Source organism: Myotis brandtii, unplaced genomic scaffold, assembly GCF_000412655.1.
Source record: "Myotis brandtii unplaced genomic scaffold, ASM41265v1 scaffold59, whole genome shotgun sequence".
Classification (NCBI taxonomy): Eukaryota; Metazoa; Chordata; class Mammalia; order Chiroptera; family Vespertilionidae; genus Myotis; species Myotis brandtii.
Window position 1 is genome coordinate 5,695,676 of NW_005370223.1, and position 22,627 is coordinate 5,718,302.

At 43.3% G+C, this 22,627-nt stretch overlaps 1 protein-coding gene across 1 annotated transcript; it reads right to left on the bottom strand.

Moving 5' to 3' along the window:
- Positions 1 to 18,815: 18,815 nt before the first annotated feature.
- Positions 18,816 to 21,112, bottom strand: LOC102255031 (CASP8-associated protein 2). Its single transcript, XM_005879329.2, has one exon. It carries the CDS (start codon positions 21,087 to 21,089, stop codon positions 18,816 to 18,818), a length of 2,274 nt encoding a protein of 757 aa, XP_005879391.1. The 5' UTR covers positions 21,090 to 21,112.
- Between the last annotated feature and the right edge of the window lie 1,515 nt (positions 21,113 to 22,627).

A 22,627-nucleotide genomic window follows, 5' to 3' on the forward strand; every position in this document is an offset into this window, starting at 1 on the left:
CAATGACTGTAGGGAGGAAAATCTAAGATGACCCCCCACGATTTCCACCCTCAGGTGTCCCAACCCTGTGTAGTCCCTTTGTCACAGAATTTGCCAGGTGACCGAAAAATACAGGAGTACCGGAGGCACAGGAAAAAAACACACCATTTATTCCAGACATTTCACATGTACCGGTACAGGACTCAGGGGAGACTGTTTCTTTCAAATCCTGAGTAAACCAATATGGAGAAAGCTTTCCCTTTATACCCCTTTGGTTTCTCCGTCCCCCAAATATGGATTACCTCCGGACCTTTCGCAGGCTTTGCAAAAAGCCCCATGTGCTCCGAATGGAGGCAGTGAGACCATATCTTAAGGCCTGGCCTGGCGCCAGCGCTGATAACTTCGTCTGGGGATGGTTTATGGCAGCGGTTCTCAACCTGTGGGTGGCGACCCCTTTGGGGGTCGAACGACCCTTTCACAGGGGTCGCCTAAGCCCATCGGAAAACACATATATAATGACATATTGTTTTTGTGATTAATCACTATGCTTTAATTATGTTCAATTTGTAACAATGAAAGTGGGGGGCACCACAACATGAGGAACTGTATTAAAGGGTCACGGCCTTAGGAAGGTTGAGAACCACTGGTTTATGGGCTCTCTAAAATGGGAGTAAACAGGTCTTGCAGGACCAGACAATTAAAGGGGCAGTGGCTAGACCAGCCATGGGCAAACTACGGCCCGCGGGCCGGATCCGGCCCGTTTGAAATGAATAAAACTAAAAAAAAAAAAAAGATCGTACCCTTTTATGTAATGATGTTTACTTTGAATTTATATTAGTTCACACAAACACTCCATCCATGCTTTTGTTCCGGCCCTCCGGTCCAGTTTAAGAACCCATTGTGGCCCTCAAGTCAAAAAGTTTGCCCACCCCTGGGCTAGACTATAGGCTAACAAGAATGTGCATTAGGTTAATGGCACAGAGTCAGATTGCTAGCCCCCCAAAAATGTCTCATTTTCCCCATCACCTTCCCCTTGACTGTGGGTGGAACCTGTGAATATGATGGGATGTCACTTCCTCGATTAGGTTACATGGCATGGCTAATGATGATGAGAGAGTCACTCCATCCTTGCCAAGTATAGAGAGATGGGAAATCAGAAGGACACCCCCCGCCCCCCTTGGCCTGGAAGAAAGCAAACATTTACCATCGCTAGTATCTGAACACACTAAGAAAGTAAAGTTAGCTTTGTTCACTTCCTGCTACAACATGTTGCAAGCATCACCACCTAAGGTTTTAACAGGCTCTGGAAAGTGAGCTTGGGCATTATCCTGAAGAAAGGAAACCTGCAGTGGGGAAAGAACTGGCCCCACCCTCTAGCTGTTGTCTTGAATCAAGTGGGAGGGACACAGGCAAGACTGAACCAACTTTCTGCATACCTCCGAAAGGACCACAGGTCCAGGGTGCGCAGGAGTGCGAGGGCTTCCTTCGGTGGCCTTGTAAATAGAACCCTGGTTCTAATAGAATTCTGATTAGAGATGTGAACACAGCACAAGTGGGTTCTTTCAAAAGAAAATTTGCTGAAAATTGCCAGCCTCACTGATTTGTGAGCTCAGAATTCTCCAGGTGGCTTGGCCTGCAAGTCCCAAGGAAGGCTGAAGTAGCGCACCAGCCACACACAAAAGCTGCAATCAAGAGGAAATGCCTCAGCTGCTGGCACCCAATTGCACTTGATATTTTGATCAAAGAAAACTGTTTCCTCTTTCTAATAAAAAAAAAAAAATCCAATCACCTTCTATGGGTGGGTTTCAAAGCAAGCTCCACCAATCAGGGCATTTCCTATTGAGGGGAAAGTCTGTAAGGTGGGCTTTTCCCTGGGAGAAATTCCCTGCTACGATTGCTTGAGAGCGCAGTTTGCTCTAGCCAAGCGTGGTCCAGGCCTAAAAGAGTTTGGTCTACTTATTGCACATATAATGGGAAGTCGAAATGGAAGTTTCCTCTCAGTTTAGCAGTAATAGACCCCAAAGTAGATTTTCAAAGTTAGCGTCCAAAACCAGGCAGGGGACTCAGATTGCACCCCTACAACAAGAATATCCAAGTCAGAGATGAGAGTAAAGCAACTGAGAAAAGAATTTGTGAGGAGGAACGCCGGAGAGCTTAGCATGTGACTCCTGCATGCGGGAAGTCACCGTGGGCTGCAATCCCAGGGGGCGGGCCGGAGGTGGACTCGCGCTGAGGACAGGCGCTCAAGGAGAGGAGGCCGTGGGGGACTCTGGATGGGCCTGCACTCATCCAGCACAAAGGACAGATGCATGTTTCCCATGACAAGCGAGAGCCACTCACAGAGAGCTGGGGTGAGGTCATGTCAGGTCGTGTCTTCCAGGGACTTTTAGGTGATTTGTGAGACCTCAGCAACTGAAAGCTGGAGGTGACTACCAGAGTCTTGGGGATGAAGAAGGAGCACAAGAGCCAGAGGACAGAGTACATCACCTGCATCAACAGAACCGCAGCTGAAAGGGTCTCATCATTAGGGTGGCAAGTCGGGGGGAGAGGAGGGGAGGTTAGCAAGCAGCTGTTCTCCATCTCCATTATAGACAAAAAAAAATGGGGGGCAGGAAGAAAAAGAAAAAGCTACATGTATTGTACTAAGTCAGGCTGGAGTTAGAAGGAAGGGCTGGGAGAACATTTCAAAACTATTCATTTTCTTGGCCTGTTCTTACCTAAAGTAAAGGCCAGGCCAGAGAGAAAACATCTGGTGGCGACTCTCTACTGGGAAGAAAAATAATCCACGCACTTATTCAAAGATTCATTCGAAAATGACTGGAATTAAAATGTTACCAGCGGCTCTGAGCACCAACACTTGGAATTTTAACATATTTTCACTTACTTGCAGCCAGCTTTCCTTTTATGCAGAGCATTTTAAACAACATATGGAAAATTGCTACATGAGTAATTTAAAAGCAATTCTTTTTTTAAGAATTTAAGTCTGATCAGTTAAGTCTGATAAGACGTTAGAAGAGACAGAGAAGAGGCATTTGAGAAGATGGAGAAGCTCATAGTCTACACTAGGGTTGTCCCTTTGTGTTGTACATTCTATGGGTTTGGACAAATGTATAATGACATGTGTCTATCATTACAGTACCATACGGAAGAGTTTCACTTCCTGAAAATCCTCTGTGCTCTGCCTAGTCCTCCCTCCCCTCCCCTTACCCCTGGCAACCACTGATATTTTTACTGTCTCTATAGTTTGCCCTTCTCCAGGATGCCAAGTAGTTGGAATCACACATAATGTAGCCTTCTTTTCATTTAGCAATATGCATTTAAGGCTTCTCTGTGTCTTTTTGTGGTTTAATAGCTCATTTCTTTATATTACAGAAGACTATCCCATTGTACAGATGTACACAGTTAATCCATTCACATATTGAAGGGCATCTTGGTTGCTTCCAAGTTTGGGCAATTACAAATAAAGCTGCTATAAATACTCACCTGCAAATTTTGGGGTGAACACATGTTTTCAGTTCATTTGGGTAAATATCAAGGAATGTGATTGCTGGGTTGTATGATAAGAGTATATTTAGCCCTAACCCAATTGGCTCAGTGGATAGAGCGTTGGCCTGCGGACTGAAAGGTACCAGGTTCGATTCCGGTCAAGTGCATGTACCTTGGTTGCAGGCACATCCCCAGTAGGGGGTGTGCAGGAGGCAGCTGATCGATATTTCTCTCTCATTGATGTTTCTAACTCTCTATCCCTTTCCCTTCCTCTCTGTAGAAAATCAATAGAAATATATCCAAAAAAAGAGTATATTTAGTGTTGTAAGGAACTGCCAAACTGTCTTCCCAAGTGGCTGTACCATTTTGCATTCCCACCAACAATGAATAGAGTTCCTGTTGCCCCACATTCTTGCCCGAATTTGGTGTTGTCAGTGTTTGGGATTTTAGTAGTGTAATGGCACCTGGTTGTTTTAACTTGCAACCCCTAATGACATAGGAGCATACTTTCATATGTGCATTTACCATCTGTATGTCATCGATGGTGAAGTGTCTAGTAAGCCTTTTGCCCAGTTTTAAATTGTGTTGTTGTTTTTTTATTGTTGAGTTCTAAGAACATGTGCTAGTTTGTGTTTTGTTTTTTTTGTTGTTGTTGTTTTTCATTGTTTTAAAACCACAAAGTCTCCTTCCCTATTCTATAGTTCTCTTCCTTTTGTCAACTGGGCCCTTTAACTCAACTGCTGCTGCTTTTTCAATGCGGCTGAGCTCTATGTTGACATCTGGGCTAACACTTTTATTCAACAGCACTGTAGTCCCAGGGGCAATAAGGAAAGGACAAATGGAAGGAATTATGGAACCACCTCAATGAAGTCTTGAACAGTCTCAGCCCACAACCAAAACACAAATACCAGAAACCACGTGTGCATGAGGAATCAAAACCAGCATATCAGGTTAGCACAATGTTCCACTATTTCAATATTTTTTAAACATGAGACTTCTGGGAGGTATTATGTCTCTAGGGTTTTCATTCCAAACAATGAGGAGTTATATAAAAGAAAAAAAGAAAAAGAAATTTCAACAAAAATTTCAATAATTATGTCTTCAAATGAGCAGAAGACCAAGCATTTCTAAACTGCAACTTGCCAGATAATTCTATCCACCAGAACTTTTCTATCTAGAAAGAAACGGAATTTAATGTTCTTTGGGTTTTTATCAGCAGCAAGGTAAACAGGAAGAATCTCTCAGAAGCATTTTATGAAGTCATATAAAGAACTATTTTTTAAGCATTTTATGGTTGGCAGCTTAAGATAATATTTTATTAAGGAAAAGCGTTCTTAGTTCTTCTGACTTGTTGATAACATGTACCACGGATCTCAGTAATTACAGCAGATGAATCCTGGTGAAGCAGTTGAGAAGATTACAGCCTAAGAATATCAAAAAAAGAAAAAGAAAAACACTCCCACTGGGTTATGCCCTTTTTTATCTAATGCATTTGGGCCTAAAAAATTACAGATTATAGACTTCTATTCACAGTCTCCTTCCTGACTGCCTAAGTAGCAGGCCCACCTGCCACGACAACCTTTTGAGAGCAACTTTGAAAGCATTCCTTTTCTCTCCCACCGTGCTTCGCTGCCTGTGAGTGTTCTCACTTGCGTTCCCCTGGAAGGTAAGGAAGATTTGAAGTGACTGAATCCACACATAATCCAGGAACTTTATTTTACTTAAAGGCTTCTGTCTCTGCCCTCACCTGCTAACTGGTTCCAAAATAGACAAAGCTGAGCCTCACCAAATGTTTTACCACATTTGAAGCTGAGCAGGTGTGGGCAAACTCTTCCCACGGGCCAGATAGTTAATATTTCGGGCTTTGAGGGCCATGAGTTTCTATCACAACTACTCAGCTCTGCAGCTGCAGCATGAAAGCAGCCAGAGACAAGACAGAAAAAGGAATTAGCATGGCTGCTGACGTTCCAATCAAACTTTATCGATGGACACTGAACTTTAAGTGTCATACGATTTTCACATGTTACAAAACATTACCCTTTTGATTTTTCAACCATTAAAAAACAACAACAAAAAACCACTCTCCTGCTCAAGGGCCATACAAAAACAAGCATTAGGTCATATTTAGTCACAATATAATCAGGAGTCAGACTCTTTTATTATAATGATCTGTAGAATCCTATAAGGAGACAAGCTTCTAACTTACAAATATAAAGAACAGTATGCCCAGGAAAATTTTGGTACATATGTTTTAAAAGTCATCATATGTGTTGTAAACTCATTTCATATGGGCTATGGAAATTCAAACACAACGAAAAAAATCTTGAAATCTTTAAAATCTAATGTAATGCATCCTCTCAAAAATTGGGGAAATTTTAAAATATTATGTATTTAAATGCTAATATGAAATATGAATATATCATTTTAAATATAACATTTAAATATTTAAATTTTGGATTTTTAAAACTATTAGCTCTATTCTTAACTGCTTGTTAAAAGTGGCATGTTAATAGTACTTGAAGTCCTAGCCAGAGCAACTAGGTAAGAAAAAGAAATTAAAGGCATCCAAATTGGGAATGAAGAAGTAGAACTGTCATTATTTTCAGATGATATGATTTTATATATAGAAAGTCCTAAAGACTCCACAAAAATACTAATTATTTTAGAACTAATTTTAAAAATTCAGTAAAGTTGCAGGATTGCAGGATACGAAATCAACATATAAATCTGTTGCAGCCCTAGCTGGTTTTGGCTCAGTGGATGGAGTGCTGGCCTGCGGACTGAAGGGTCCCGGGTTTGACCCTTCACATGCCAAGGTTGTGGGCTCAACCCCCAGTAGGGAGCGTGCAGGAGGCAGCCAATCAATGATTCTCTCACATCATTGATGTTTCTATCTCTCTCTTCCCTCTCCCTTCCTATCTGAAATCAATAAAAATATACTTTTTTAAAAACCTGTTGCATTCCTATGTACTAACAACAAAATATCAGAAAGAGAAGTGAAGAAAACAATTCCATTTATAATCAGAACAAAAAGAGTAAAATTCCTATGAATAAACTTAACTAAAGAGATGAAGGACCTATACATTGAAAACTCTAAGACATTGTTGAAAAAATTTGAAAAAGACAAAGAAATTGAAAGATATTCTATGTTCATGGACTGGAAGAACTAACATAGTTAAAAAGGGCCATTTTACCTAAAGCAATATACATATTTAATATAATTTATATCAAAATCCCAATGCCATTTTTCTCACAAAAATAGGACAAAAAAAAAAAAACAACCCTCAAATTTTATGGAACCACAAAAGACCGTGAATAGCCAAAGCAATCCTGAGAAAAAAGAACAAAGCTTGAGGTTTTATACTCCCTGACTTCAAACTATACTACAAAGCTACATTAATCAAAACAGTATGGTATTGACAGAAAAACAGACACACAGACCAATGGAACGGAATTGGAAACCCAGAGATAAACCCACACATATATGGGCAATTAATTTTCTACAAAGGACCCAAAAACATTCAATGGAGAAAAATAGAAAGCCACATGAAAAAGAATAAAACATACAATGGCAAAATAAGAAAGCCACATGTAAAAGAATTAAACTAGACTGCTGATACCATACCCCAAAAAAATAACTCAAAGTAGATTAAAGACTTAAATATAAGGCCTGAAACAACATGATATACAAAAGAAAACATAGGCACTAAACTTATGGACTTTGGTCTCAGAGGGGTCTTTGTGGACTTGACCCGAAAGGCAAGGAAAGTAAAAGCAAGTATAAATAAAAAAGCCTTTGATTCTTCTATCTCTCCCTCCTCCCTCTTGCCACTGGGCCTTTGCACATGCTTTTCCTTCTGCCTGAACATTCTCCCTCCTACTTGGCTAGTTCCTACTTTCAGGTCCTAGCTACTCCTGGCTCTTCAGTTCCTTATTCTAGTTGTCAGTACTGATGTTGCTGGGGACTACTCTGTGCTGGGCAGCAGGCCATGTTCTTTTTACACATTACCCCATTGACTCCTCACAACAAGCTTACGAGGTGGCTGTGGCTCTCATGGGGTTGGCAGAGATGAAACTCACAGAGAGTTATCATCATCCACAGGCAGGAGATACAAGTCATTGCTGGTAAGGGAAAGAACATATCACTTACATGCATGAAGATGTGGTGTGCAGAGCAGCAGTCTCAGCAACATGCCACCTGACCACTAAGGACCCAGGAAGCTACACGCCCGCACTTGATACCACCAGACAGGAATAAGGATCCCATCTGGTTTCTCCAGTTTTTCTACCTGGTAACCTCCTTTAAAAAAAAGTCTGTATACCTTTGTGACAATTCTCACTATTCCCTCTGATCTAGTGTAGCCAGGTACAAACTCTAAATCAACACTATCAGAGTATAAGTGCACCATCTTGAAAATATTCACCAGTGAGCTTGAACCTGACAAGCACATTTCAGAGCAACCTCAACATGTCAAATCCAAGACCAGTCTCAGGTGTCCTTGAGATCTGACCACTTAGGTAACCAGCATTCAAGATGGCCCCCAAAGTCCCCCATCTCCTAGGATTCACAACTTTGCGTCATTTTCTCCCACATTGGTTCAGGGTTGTTCACCATTTGTCTCCGTGACCAATAGGATGTGACAGAAGTAATGCTATGTCCCTCCTGAGATCTATTATAGAAAAAGCCTGTGGTCGTCACGCCATCATGCCGTAACAACCGATCAGCAGGAGTCTGCATGCGCAGCAGGTGCACACGGGTGGGCGGGGACTTGACTCTGGAGGACTTGACCCGAGGCGCAGGTGGGTTTCTGGGTCCCACTGAGCTGCAGGACTCTTGGTCCTGGGTCTCGCGCGATTTCGCGCACTGAGCCCCTAGTTGGATTATAAAGGACCACTTCCTCCATCTGGGGCTGTGTCCTCTTGGTCCTTCATTCTGGAGGAAGCCATATCATGGGCAGCCGTATGGAGAGGCTCATCAGGTAAGGAGCTGAGAACCCCTGCCAACAGTGTGGAAGTGAACTTGAAAGGGGATCCTTCAGCCCCCGCCAACAGCTTACCTGCAACCTCATGAGCAACCCTGAGTCAGAACCACCCAATCCCGGGATTCCTGACCCTCTCAGACAGTGTGAGATAACAAATGTTCACTGCATTAAGCTTCTAACTTTTGCTGTCATTTGTTACACAGTAATAAATAATGAAGACACATTCCAAGTAGAACAAGGCTTCATACTTCAGTGTACATTATTGGATCCATTTACAAAGAGGTTAAGGGACTTTCCCAAGTAAGAAGGGGTTAAACCAGGATTTGAATATAGTAAGCCACTGCTTTTTAACCACTGCAGTATATACTGTTTTCACTTCCTTCTTACCGCCCCCAAGTCTGGGATGAGAACCTTGTCTATGTGCCAGATGCTATGATAGATAGTACTTACCACGTCGTATTTTAATTTGCTGCGTAAGAGTCATTTTTCCTCCCACTAGACTCTAAATTTCTGGAGGGCAAGAACCTGTCTACGTCCATTCATCCACTTGACAGATGTTTATCGAGAGCTTCCACTGTACTGGGCACTGGGACTACAATGACAAACATAAATAGACAAGACTCCATCCTTGGGCAGTTTACAGTCTAGTGGGGGAGACAGGCATCCATCAAATGAATATAAAATTGCAACGGCAAAGCGCTGCATACACAGGGACTTTGGGAAGCATTTCATTCAGTCGGGAAGGGCAAAGAAGACTTCCTGAAGGTAGTCACTTAGAATGAGGCTGGAGTGGTTGCCGCAGCGGTCACCCAGGGGAAAGGGAGAAGCAGGAACCTCCAGCAGAGGATACCACACATTCCAAGTTCTCGAATGGGAAGGAAAAAGCCGTGTTTGGCAAACTGAAAGGAGGCCGGTGGGGGAGACAGCCCCGAAGCCCAGGGTGAGGAGCCCCGAGGAGGAAGAGGCGGGAAGAAGTAGAAGGAGCCAACCATGCGTTGTCCCCCTGCAGACCATGTTCAGGAGCCTAACTTGCCCCTACAAGCAGTGGGAGCGGTGGCAAGGGTGCAGCTGCAAGGGTGACAGCGTCCTACTTGTGGGTGGAAGCAACCACCCCAGCTGCAATGCAGGGGACAGCTCGGAAGAAGGCCAGAGGGGAGATGGGCAGACCCTTAGGAGGCTGTGACAATAGCCAGCTGAGAAGTGACCAAGGCTGGGTCACGTCGGACCCCCAATGCCTCGCATGGTGCCTGCATAGGGTCGCTCCTCTCTAAGTGCTGACTGAAGTGAAATACTTGTCGGAATGAATGAATGGTGCCTGCTATGAGTAGGACAAGAGAAAGAACAGCACATGAGAGCTCGCAGACCTTCGCTGTCTCGGGGGGACATAGGAATCTCCCAGCCTCAAAAAGGAAGGAACAACATGGTTCAACACACAATGTTATCTGCCAATATTATCTTTAAAAAAAACATTGATGGGTGGAAAAGCCTCATTAGGCATCTTGGTACAACATGCCAGCCCTAGTATATCAAGTTCTCCTTTCAAAACATTATATGTAAGTCATCTCTCCTTGTTACACTTAAAATAAGAAATAATGACTGTCTGACATGAGGCATAGCCTGGGCAATATTTAAGGCACTCTAGGATGTAGTGTCTGCCATCGAGTCAAGACCTGTGAGAGACTTTTTTTTTTTTTTTGAAGAAACTGTGGTGTTGGGCAACTCTGGAGTTTATAGAACTTTGTGACTACTTTATGTCTGCCATCGAGTCAAGACCTGTGAGATACGGGCAACTCTGGAGTTTATAGAACTTTGTGACTACTTTAGAAATTTTCTCCAAACCATAGCAAAGTGAAAAAAGAAGAGTAAGCTTGAGAAGCTCTTGTTTTATGTTTTCCCCTTAAAAATGTAACATCTCCCAATCATATATATGAAAAAATTTCATTTATAAAATTCCTACTACATGTAAATGATCTTCAATGAGTCTTGACCCCTAAAAGGTCCCTTGTCTTCTAAACAGAGCAAAGAGAATGAGCTTAGAAGTATAAAGGAGTTGGAATAAGCAAACCCACTTTGCATAGAAAAGGGAAAGATTGAGAGATAGAAAGATCTGGAAGGGGAGAGCGGGATCGTGAAAGAGATGGGAAGAGAACCAGTCACTGATAAGCTAAAATCAGAGACTTGAGTGAAATATCTAATGGGGATTTTTATGGGTGGAAACAACCTATAAGGTACATAATGTAACTTCTAATCCCACCCCAACTCCATTATGAAATCTTTAATAAAATCTGTATGGATTCTGTGGAGGGAATGCAAAGAAGTGCTAAGTCTAGCTTCATGGGGGCATGAGCCCAGCCAGGGGCTGTGTGGGTTACTCTTGGCTGAGGGAAGCAACGCATCATCTGATTGACAGCTGGTGGCCCAGCATGCTCTGCCTTCTCTTCTCTGAAGACCTGCTAGTCCACAGAGAGTGTGTGTTTCCCATTCTTCTTCCCTCCCTGCCTTGGGGGTGGGCACATCTCATTCTAGCATTGCTGATGGCTGATACAGGGGAAGGAACCGGCAAACCCACTTACCCTCGCGATTAGGGCTTGATAAAAGCGAGTTAAAGAAATTCGCCTTTAAATGTGAGTTTCAGTGGGTGTGCAAATTTTTGTTTTGAAAAATTTTTTGCATCTGCCTGGCTCCTGTGTCTCTTTCCTAATTAGTTCTAAACTCAAGCAGGAAAGAAGAGAGTTATTTATAGAATCCCTCAACTTCTGACCTCAACATCTGTGAGTATGCTGAAGAAGGTTTACAAGAATACACAATTAGATATTTAATAGAAGTTATCTCTGTATACGTGACTATATTTTATGGTTTTCCTGTTAAAAACATGTCTTGCTCAAGTTGTCAAACTCCAGCCACTCCTAAAAATTAACTGTTTCATTTGACATTTCCACCTGTGTTCATGAGGCAGGATTTGAGTTCGAGCCAGGATGCCTCCCACACCCATGCTCTCCTCCTATGTCTCCATAAGTCTCTCCATACCCTGATCTAGTATTCTTCCCAGTTTAGGTTGTGTCTCCATAAGTCTCTCCATACCCTGAACTCCATACCCTGATCTAGTATTCTTCCCAGTTTAGGTTAAAATTACTTCCTTTGACTCCATGGCCTCTACATTTATTTCTCAAATCCATCTAACAGTCACTGTCTATCTTCTCTCTCATCCCTTCCCAGCGGTGAAGTACTAAGAGAAAAAGACTTTTTAATAATGATAACCTACTTACATTCAGGTAGTTTGCAGCATGAAACATTTGGCGAAAATTGAATCAGAAAAGGATGTGTAGTTTAGGGCCAATTTAAAGTCCACTGTTGTTCATGATAAGTAGTCCATAAATTGTCTGATGGCCATTTGAAAATGCATTCTAGAACAAAGGAAGATGATTTCCCAGCCGAGGGACTTCAGTGTTAGGGACTTTAAAGCAGCCAGCAAGATCTACTTTTATGATATGCCATCTTTAACTGGAAAAGCAGCTAAAAGGAGGACTCGGGTCACACGATGTTGTTAGAAAGGAAGGTGAGCAAGATTTGCTGTTATTTCGCTGTAAAGGAACACTGTGTCCGTCCTGATGCACCCCTCGGGCACTGTGCTTATAAAGTGCTTTGTTACAGCAGCGCAATACTAGTTTTTATTGAAAAGCAAGTCTCTTGTACCAAAACGCCTGTGATTCACAGCAGCTTACCCAATATATCTCTGAATCGGTGAATGAAAAAGATAAAGTAAGAAAAACTGGAAAAAGAAGAAATAGAATTCTCTACCCACCTACACCTGTCACCAAGGCCAATATCCATTTTATCCCCTGCAAAACAGAGGAGTTGCATTTCTAAAACAGTCAACTGATTAACTCAACCACTAAAATTGTTAAAATCTGGGCCTCTGCTGGAAGCATCTCTGCTCCATTTGGCCATACACACATCTCCATTTCCCAGTAGCACGTTCTCCCTCACGCTTGGCCATGGTGCGGCTACGCTGGGCCTTATTATTATTTCTAAAACAGGCTCCATGTTCTCAGGCACCCATGCAGTCCCCGTAGTAGGCAGAATAACGGCCCCTGAAGATTCTCTAACCCTCAGAACATGTGACTATGTTACGTCACATGGCAAAGGGACTTTGCAGATGTAACAGGTCAAGGGCACATGCCCAGGTTGCAGGCTCAATTCCCAGTGTGGGGCGTGCAGGAGGCAGCTGATCAATGATTTTCTCACATTATTGATGTTCCTATCTCTCTGTCCCTCTCCCTTCCTCTCTGAAATCAATAAAAAAAATATTTTAAAAAAAGAAATAAAGTTACCATCCTACTAAATTGGTTACCTATTGGGTGAGAATATTCTCCTTTTCATGATGAGCCCTGGACTCCCCCACCCCAACCCACTGCAGCCCTGGGTGACAGATTTGGGGTGCCTGGTGCCTTTCAGCTCTCTTTAGGGCTGCAGTTCTCCAACTTAGATCCCCGGGAGGGCTTGTTAGAACAACTTGTCAGATACTCTCAGAGCATCTAATTCAGTAGGTCTGGAGAAGGGCCATGCAGTTGCATTTCTAGCAGGTTCCCAGCAATATGGAAGATGCTGGACAGAGAACACACCCAGGCCTCTGGTTCTGACCACCTCTGGCTTCTCTGGACAGTCGGTCTAAGGAGGCCTCACTTTGGGGACCAGGCACTGGCCAGCATCCATGGGCCCAGGCCCCAGGTAAACAATGATTTCCTTCCTCCCCCGCCCCAAGCGCACAGTGGTCTTTCTTAAGAAACCAGACCCTCAATTCAGCTTCAGCTTCCTGAGCACTTAATCCTCCCTAACTGACATGGTGACACCCCTCCCTTGATTGAAACCCAGAGCCTGATCATCAAAACAGGCCGGTCCCAGCACCCAGGCCCTGGGAAGCAGGGGCTGCTGGGAGCTGGGACGTCCACAGCGTTGAAAGCCGGTCCAACAAGGTCACACTGCAATTGGGCACCTGTGTGCTGAGGACTTTGGGCTCAATCAGAAAGAAAACCATTAACTTCCTTACTTAGAAATAAAACTTTCCCAAAATATCCCTAAAAATCCCCTCGCAGTTGTGCCTGGCCTGGAAGTACTCTTTTTCTTTTTTTTAATCCTCACCTGAGGATATTTCCCATTGATTTTTAGAGAGAGTGGAAGAGAGAGGGAAAGACAGAGAGAAACATCAAAGTGAGAGAAACACATCAATTGGTTGCCTCCTGCATGCTCCCCGACGAGGGCCTGGGCTGGGGAGGAGCCTACAACCAAGGTACATGCCCTTGACCAGCATCAAACCTGGGAACTTTGGGTCCGCAGGCCAACACTCTATCCACTGAGCCAAACCGGCTAGGGCAAGAAGTACTCTTTACATCTGGAATCAAAGCAACGTTATCCACCTCTCCACATCCACATGTCTCTCCATTTATTGATGGTGCTCCTTCAAAAGCAAGATGATCCAGAAACTCCTCCCCCACATCACACCCACACGCTTTCAATCCGCTCCCCTCCTCACGTCTCCAAAAAGGAAACTCAGTGAGATAACGCAGAGGTTCTGAGAATAAACAAGGGACATCATCCTCACAATTATGTGGGGGAGGGGGTGGTCAAGTCTAGCCAAAACATAACTATCTGCAGAATGGACAGAGGGGGAAGCCAGACTCTCTGAGAACCACAGACTGCCCTTACCCATGGATCCCCTCGGAGGACGATGGGATCTTTCGTGCCGCTGATGGACAGCCAAGTCCTCCGTGGCTGTGTCAGTGGGGTTACCTCACCAACCCTAGATCAATGACATAGTTAAACCTAGGAAAAAGGAAACTGGGCATCACAGCAAAAATGTCCAAATTTCACTGTATTCCAAAGTGCAATAAGTCACTTCTCAAAATGCCTGCTACTTGCTCTTACCGACCAAGCAGGCCTTACTTCCTTTGCATTCAACCTGAAACGGCCTTGGAGAATTGAATATTTACAGCTGTGTTTCCAGCCCTGCTTTCCACGAAACAAGAAATGTGAATTTTTGCCGCTGATTCCCCATGGTCCTAAATTCATAAAACTGAACCTTTCAGGCATTTGAATAATATTTTTAAATGTATTCAACATTACATTCAAATTCCTTTCCCAGGATGCTGTTTTCATTCCAGAGCAGCCGCCACGGGCCTCCACAGCCGGCAGAATTTTCAGACATGCATAAATATAAGCGCACACAGCCGTTTACACTGGTGAAATTTCACGTACACAGGGAGATTATTTTTAGTTATGGAACCCAGTCAAAACTCTGGATAAAGCAAAATCAAGCAAGAGCAACATTGGTAGACAACGTGATGATATTCTTATTTTTTCCTCTCTTTTTATAGTCTTTTCTAGAAATTTCTAGGCATGAGTCAAGAGAAGTAAATGACTCAATGAAGGCAGTTTTGATGATAACGACAGCAACATCAGTAGTCAAGTTATTCCCCAACATTTTGTTCAATATGAAATCCATATATAGACAAGATCACATCTCTCCAGACAACTATCCCTTTCCAACAGGTCAGAGCAAAGTTAGTTTGCCCTTTTGGAAAAGGGAAAAAAACAAAGCATTCATCAGATACATAAACAGTCCAGCAAAAATGATTAAACATCCACTAGAATACATATACTCCCTAAGGGCTAAGACTTGGTCTGTCTCGTTGTTTGCTGTAACCCCGACACCTACAAAAATAACTGGCACGTAGTAAGTGCTCAATAAAATCCATGTTTACACACTCCAGTGTGTGGCTAACTAATCAATGTGCTAGAGCTAGACCCTACCAGTCAGCTATTGCCACAATAATACTGTGTGGCCAACCACCACAGAATCTCAGCATCATAAACAATTTTTTTCTTCTTGTTCACACATCGGTTGGTTGGCTAGAGTTCAGACAATCTAGGCTGGGCTCAGCTGGGTTCGGGACAGTTCTCTGTGTCTCTCATCTTCTTTAGACCAACAGCACCTGAGCCATGGTCTCTCAGAGAAAGGGAGGAGTACACGAGGCCAAGCCAAACCGCAAGCTCTTTATAAGCCTCTGCTTTTTTATCTGTGAATATCCCACTGGCAAAATCCAAGTCACATGGCCACCTCCAGCGTCCCTGGGGACGGGGGGAATGTACTCCTGTGGAAGCCGGTGGGGAGGGAGGGAGTGTCTCCCAGAGACCAGCATTGCTAAAACCTGTATAAGGTAGTTTCCTTTTAAAGTCAAAAACAAAACAAAACATTCCTTAAGTACCTCTGGGGTTGGCCAGAGTTATTTTTATTATAATTCACTTAAATATATAGGTATACAAAATGACTTATAGACATCTGGTGCTGGTAGTCTCATAACCGCTGTAAAAACAAATGTACAAATTAAACTCAGACAAAACTGCAAAGCCAATAAAACAAAACATCATTAGTGCCAGGTAAAGGATCATGTCGTTTTGCTGCCAGGACTGGTTGCTTTCAGTCTGACTGTGGTGCTGACTGCGATGGCCCAGTTTCCCTTGCATTCATCATGCCTGGGGTGCTACGTGCTATGGGAGCCCCACCTTTCTAAAACAGTTTTTCTGTTTCTGCAATCTCCGGGATCATTAGTCTGCACTTGATGCAAATGCCTTATTTTTTATTTCAAGCCTGCTTCTATTCTTTGCTCATTAGACCATGACAATTAATTAATTTCTACTCAATACCAATGCTTCAAAAAAAAAAATCCAAACGCACCAAAATGAATGAAGAGAGAACTGTGCTGTGGAATTACGTATTTATGGATTTTCCGATGATCCAGAATAGGAACATAAAGGGACATATTTTTAAGACCATTATTTAAAGGAAGCTTCAGATCTTTGCACTTCTCACCGAGAACCCCCCCAGAGAAACACAGACCTCAGTTTGAGAAACGCTGAGCTAGCCCACCGGCTCCATGGTGGGGCCTCCTGACCATCTGGATCATGAAGCCACTCTTGAGTGCAGCCCCATGTTCTGGGATCCACACCTCCATCTGCTGCCTCCTTATTGCTCATTCACTGTTACTAACACATCCACTACAATCCCAAGCCAGGCTCTAAAAGCTCAAAAGTACTCCTGATAGACTATCTAAAATGAAATAGACCAGAAAGATGAGGGAGAAAGAGACCTGAGAAACACAGCATTTCGTTGTCAGGCGTGAGCATCTGTCAGTGTCTGCCCTGCCAGCAGCCACTGGGACCCTCCCCAGCTGCTGCGGCCTCAGCGAGCCTTCTGGCAGAATGACCCAGCCCGCTCATTCTTCCAGGAATTTGAATCTCCAGGGGAAGGATGTCAGGATGGAAAATGACTGTTGCAATTCATCCTGCTCGAAAAGACTATCCCTGAGTCCCCTAGTATTTAGAATCCCGGAAATGTCCAGTTTCCTTTCTGGGGCCACATTACATAGAATTCACACTTTTCCTTCACTTCTGGGAGCTGCCCATGGCCTTGCAATGGATTCTTTTCGGTCTAAGTAGCCAGAGTTGGTTTCTGTACGCCAACTGATAGATACTCCAACATGAATTTCTAAACATAAACAATCTCAAACAAGGCAATGATTACACGAATGAATGCAACTGTGTTTGCCTTTAGATTCCCAAAACAGAAGTGATCTCATCCCCAAATGCTGTTTATGCTGTACACTCAGCTGCTGCAGCCTGGAGTTAACCCTTCCTCTCCCGTCCTCTGGCCCCAGAGCTCTGGGAACCCCCACCAAGAGGCCAGAGCACTGATAAAGGTCACTCCCCCACGCTGTCAGGGTCTGGGGCAAGACAGGTTTATGCTTCTCTAACCCATCCCAGACCCCTCACACAGCCGAGACTGGGACGATGAGGGCTGGGGGAGAACCAACGATGGCTCCTTACACCTCCATGGCACAACCAAGCTCAAGTAGTCCAAGTATCAAGAATACTCTATATTTTTTCAGTCTTTGTATGAACACTGCCTGCCCCCACCCCCTTTCCTGGCACATTTGTTGAACCTTTCCTACTTCTACAACTGATACAAATCAAAAACAAACAGCATTCCACAGACAGAGCACCTTGGGGACAGGGACTAAATCAGTGGTTCTCAACTTTTCTAATGCCGCGACCCTTTAATACAGTTCCTCATGTTGTGGTGACCCCCAACCATAAAATTATTTTCGTTGCTACTTCATAACTGTAATTTTGCTACTGTTATGAATCGTAATGAAAATATCTGATATGAAGGATGTATTTTCACTGTTACACATTGAACATCATTAAAGCATAGTGATTAATCACAAAAACAATATGTAATTATATATGTGTTTTCCGATGGTCTTAGGTGACCCCTGTGAAAGGGTCGTTCGATCCCCAAAGGGGTAGCAACCCACAGGTTGAGAACCGCTGGACTAAATCATATTCATCTCTAAAAGCTCAGGGTGAAGCACAGTAGTTACATGCAGTGCCTGCTCAGTGAACCTGCTCATTGTGCTGGGTGATTGAATCGATGGCTCAGTCAATCCAAGGATATACACAGTCACTTCTGGAACATCATCATCATCATCATCATCATCACGGTAATAATAGCAAACACTGATATGGCACCTACTGTGTGCCAGGCACTGTTCTAAGAATCCTCAGGTGTTAATATTCAATCTCCATAGCAGCTCCGGAGTAGTTACTGTCATCATCCCAATTTCACAAGCCAGGAAACAGTATCGCGTTGCTCACTGGCCCAAGGTCACCCAGGGAGCAGGTGGCAGAGTGGGGATGCTAACCCAGGCAGGTGGCCCAGAGTCCCTGCTCAGAGCCACGGCATTGCATCATCTCTCACGGGACAAGCGTATGCCAGGCCAAGCCCCCACAGTGCCTGGAGGGTAGAGATCCTGCCCTGATCCCCCACACACCTGAAAGAGCAGGTGCTGAGACTGGCTTAGGAAGGACACGCACGGTTCGCTCCCGTTCCCTCAGGCACCTGCTCCAAAAGGACTGGAGAAACAGTGGAGGAAAAAAACAGCTACTCTGTGAATTTCAAACATATTATATCCTGAATTCCTCAGGTACCCACCCACCCTTCTACCCATTAATTACAGCTCTTAGCCACGGCCCCTGAGAGACACTTAATGAAATGTAACAGTAAGCCACAGCTGAAGTTACTCTTGGAACAACTGCTTTTTTGGATGACATGAAAATATTTATTATTTCTCAATGTTATGTCTAAAAGTAGACAAAAGGGAAAAAGATATATACACTCTCCTACGCGGTGATGATGACAACGATGATTTTGAGAAAAGGTTTTTCACAAATCGAGGCTGAAGTTGGGGACTACAACAGAGCAGCAACGGCACTCTGTCACTAGGAGCGCAGCTGACCAAATGAAAGGAAAAGCTACATCAAAATGCTTTCATTGGATTTGGCAACTTTTGTTGAAAAAGCCTCCTTCATTTCCGTAACTTCAGAAATATTACACAAATTTAAACTGTCATTTCTTTTGGTATCCAATTCCATGCCAAAGTTTTGAGAAACATTTGTTTGTAGTATGTCCAGTGCCACAGGTACTGCTGTCCTTGCACCATTAATGGTTTGTTCCATTTCTGTTGCTGAAGGAAACGAAGATCCTGCTTGTTCCATTTCCACGGGTACTGAAGAAGAGGTCTCTGTACCGCAAATGGGCAAGCCACACTGCATAGTATTCGAATCAGATTTAATTAACAAACTATTTTCTTCTTCCGTTTTCCTTTCCAGAATACTGGTCCTGGGTTCAGATGATGCTGTTGCAAGAGCATCTTCTGGTTCCAATAACTTTGATTTGGTTTCCTCTGTGATATGTTCACTCACAGAGGGAACACATATCACTGTTTTATCCTGTACCAAGGACTCTAAATCACATATGCCACTGGATTTGGGAGTATTGGTTATTTTATGCTGATTATTCTGAGGAATAGGCTGCTTTTTAGCAGGAGAAAGAGTTAAGTTCAATTTTTCCATAAAACTCAACTTTAAGTCTTTGTTTTTTGTTTCATTTGGACCACTCTCGGCTTTAATTGCAAGGTCTTTATTATCTGTGCGTTCAGAAACATCATTATTAGAAACTTCACCTTTATCATTTTTCAGTCCATTCTGTCTCTTTAAATCAGTAGTGGTTTGCTTGGTTTCTTTGTTAATCTTCTGCAAATGTCCCATAGATGTTCTTTTTTCACTTCTCATATACCTGTTTTCTTCTTTGCTTTCTTGTTCTCTTTTCCTCTTATCTTCAGTTCTATGCCTTTCTGCTTCTAAAGGTGTATTTCCCCTTTGGTGCACAGCATCAACTTCCTTGGGGTCAATGTGTTTGTGAGTTCTACTGGTTGAAAGGGAGGATGAACATCTTCCTTCTTGAAAACTATGATTACTTACACCCCGGTCTCTTTTACCATCTTCCCTGTCTCTTCTGTCTTCTAGATGGTATTTACTTGAATTATGAGATTTTATTTCATTCTTAGAATGAGGAAGAGATGATACTCGTTCAGACCTTCGCCAATAATCTTGGTCTTTTACTACTGATTTGGGTTTTTGATCAACTTTTCTTTCTTCTTTGTCTTGTGATTTAAGTTCTTTTTTATTTATATTTTGTGATCTTTCACTTTGCCTCTCTAGTTTTCTATCGCTCTGAGATTCTACTCGAGTATGTGACCTCTCTCTAAAGGTCTCCTTCTGCCAGGAACAGCCAAAGCGTTCATTTTTATAATCCAAATCTGTGTTACTTTTAAACTTTGAATTTTTGCTTTCAGTCTTTGATTCACTTTTACCATATTTCTCAGAACGTCCTTGTAGCCTTGGACTGGCCTCTGAGTTCCTTGGTTCACCATCACCACAGCTAGTGTTTAAGTCTTTTCGTATTCTATCAGTTCCTCTACTATAATAGCTATATCCACTATCTTTCTTCCCTCTTCTATTATCCTCACTTGAGCTACTCTCACCAACCTGATAATGGGAACGTGACCAAATGCCATTGGTGCAGTGTTTTTCAATAGATGAAGGCAAATGCAAAGTGCTTTTTTTTTCCAAATGCGGTTTTACTTCCTTTTCGATGTTTGGGAGTGAAGTGCTATGATGTCCATCTTTAGAAATATCACATTGCACCTTGTGATCAGTCTTTGCACAATCATCCAAATGGGGAGGTCTGGATGTAAAGTCTTTTGTTTTAACTATATCTGACGTCCTTGCAGTTTTACGACTATTTCGAAAATGTGGAAACTCACACAATCTTTGGTGAAGGCGACTAACTTCTTCATCCTTGCGGTTTATTTCCATTCTAGCAGTTTTGAGAAGTGCTGAAATATTCTTCTTAAGAGACTGGTTTTCAGTTTTTAAGCTAAAATTCTGTGTCTGTATTTCCTTAAACTTTTTCATCAGCTCTTTCATTTGTAGCTGACATTTTCCATATTTTATTTGCAAATCATTATATGTTGCCTCCTTTGCAGTTCCTTCTTCAGCAAGAATTTCTTCATACAAATCCAAACAATTTCTAGATGGTTCACAGGACTTGGGAGAACTATCAGAAACAGCACTGTCCAACCCAGCATATATGTTCAGAGAACCTTCATCATTATTTTTAAGAGGAGAAGCCGAGAAGACATCAAATAAACTTGTTCCATCACCATTTTCATCATCTGCTGCCATGGTCCTATTTCCTTTTAATAGTTGCCATCAAATCCCAAACCAAAGTGTTGGGGTCCAACCCCAGCAGGTCCCCAGCAGGTCCAGGGGTTCCCAAAGGTGTGGACGGAGTCGGCGAAGAATGAAGGAATGACATGGAGACAGAGTTCAGTTGATCAGCAGCCTAGCCAGGTTCTCTAGCCAGGTTCTAGCCAGGATCTCCAGCCAGGTTCTGTGTTTATTGTCTTGTTACATTTGTATTTATACCAGTTGATTTTAATCCTATCAATTCTATTCCAAAGATTAGAGAGTTTCTTATCTCCATTCCAGGGAATAAAGATTATGTAGGTTAAGCGTGATTGTTCGTAGTTAAAGTGATTAACTACCCGCCTGGCACTTAGTTAGGAGGTTTTATTCCCTCCCTAACTTCAGGGGAAAATCCCTACCTGGGAAAACAGCCTTTCTCAGAGAGGTGATCTTGGTTAAAACACATAGTGCCAAGAAGGGGAGCAAACATATTAAGAACAGTATGCCATATACGCCAGGTCCCTTGAAACATATGCTGTGCAGATGTTTCTTCCCTGCAGCGACTGTGTCAAGCAGCAAGGATGGACTGGCTTCTGACAAATTCCCCCTTTTTTATTTTTTTAAATGATAGCGCATGTAAATCAGCGGCCACCTCTCAGATTGGGTTGTTTAAGACTCGGAAGAAGACTGACAAGCAATGATAGCGAGCATAGCTATAAACATAGTGGATGGAGTGCACAAGGAGCCTTGTTCCTGTAGAAGGTTGCTGGCCTCTTCAGTCAAGGGATTTCAGCTGTCCTCAAGTCGGGGGGTTGGTTGTCCTTGTTGATCTGGCTAGCGGGCGGCGTCATTGGCGACGGGCTTCCCGAAGTGTCAGCGAGTTGAAGGGCTGCATCAAAGGGTCCATCAGGGTCGCACTTGATGGTGGTGTCGGTGTCCGGGGAGGAGTCAGCTGTGCCCTCTGGGTCGGCCACCTGGTTCGGCCCAACACAGCCCAGAATCCTTTCGGTACAGCCAAGTATTTTATTTCTTTATCCCTTATTTGAAATACCAGAAAGAGCCTTACTGCATTGCTCATGAAATGCAATTCAACAACCTTTGAGTTTTATCCCAGCTGTCCCATCCCAATAAATGGCCAAACACCTGCACAGATGCTCAAGCCAAATACAATGTGTGTGTGGGAGGGGGAGCAGGGAGGGACATACATATATGCCTCAGCCAGCTAACCGCTGTCCACATCCACAGCGCTGGGAAAATGAGAAAGCTAAAAAGCAGAAGGGGGTTTGAAGTCTGAAGGGAGGGTGGAGGAAAGAAGAAAGAAACAGCTGGAGAGATGTTCTCCAGGCCCAAAATAGTAACTCGGTGTGGCTGCAACAGATTCCAATCTGCTAACCTGAAAAGTCACGTTACATTGTCCTGATGGGAATCAGTGAGGCATTTTTTTCATGTCCGTCCATGTATTCCCACTGCCCCACAGGCAGGCCCCATCTGCAGGCTGCCTGTTACCTCGGGACAGGTGGGCCAGGGACAAAGTG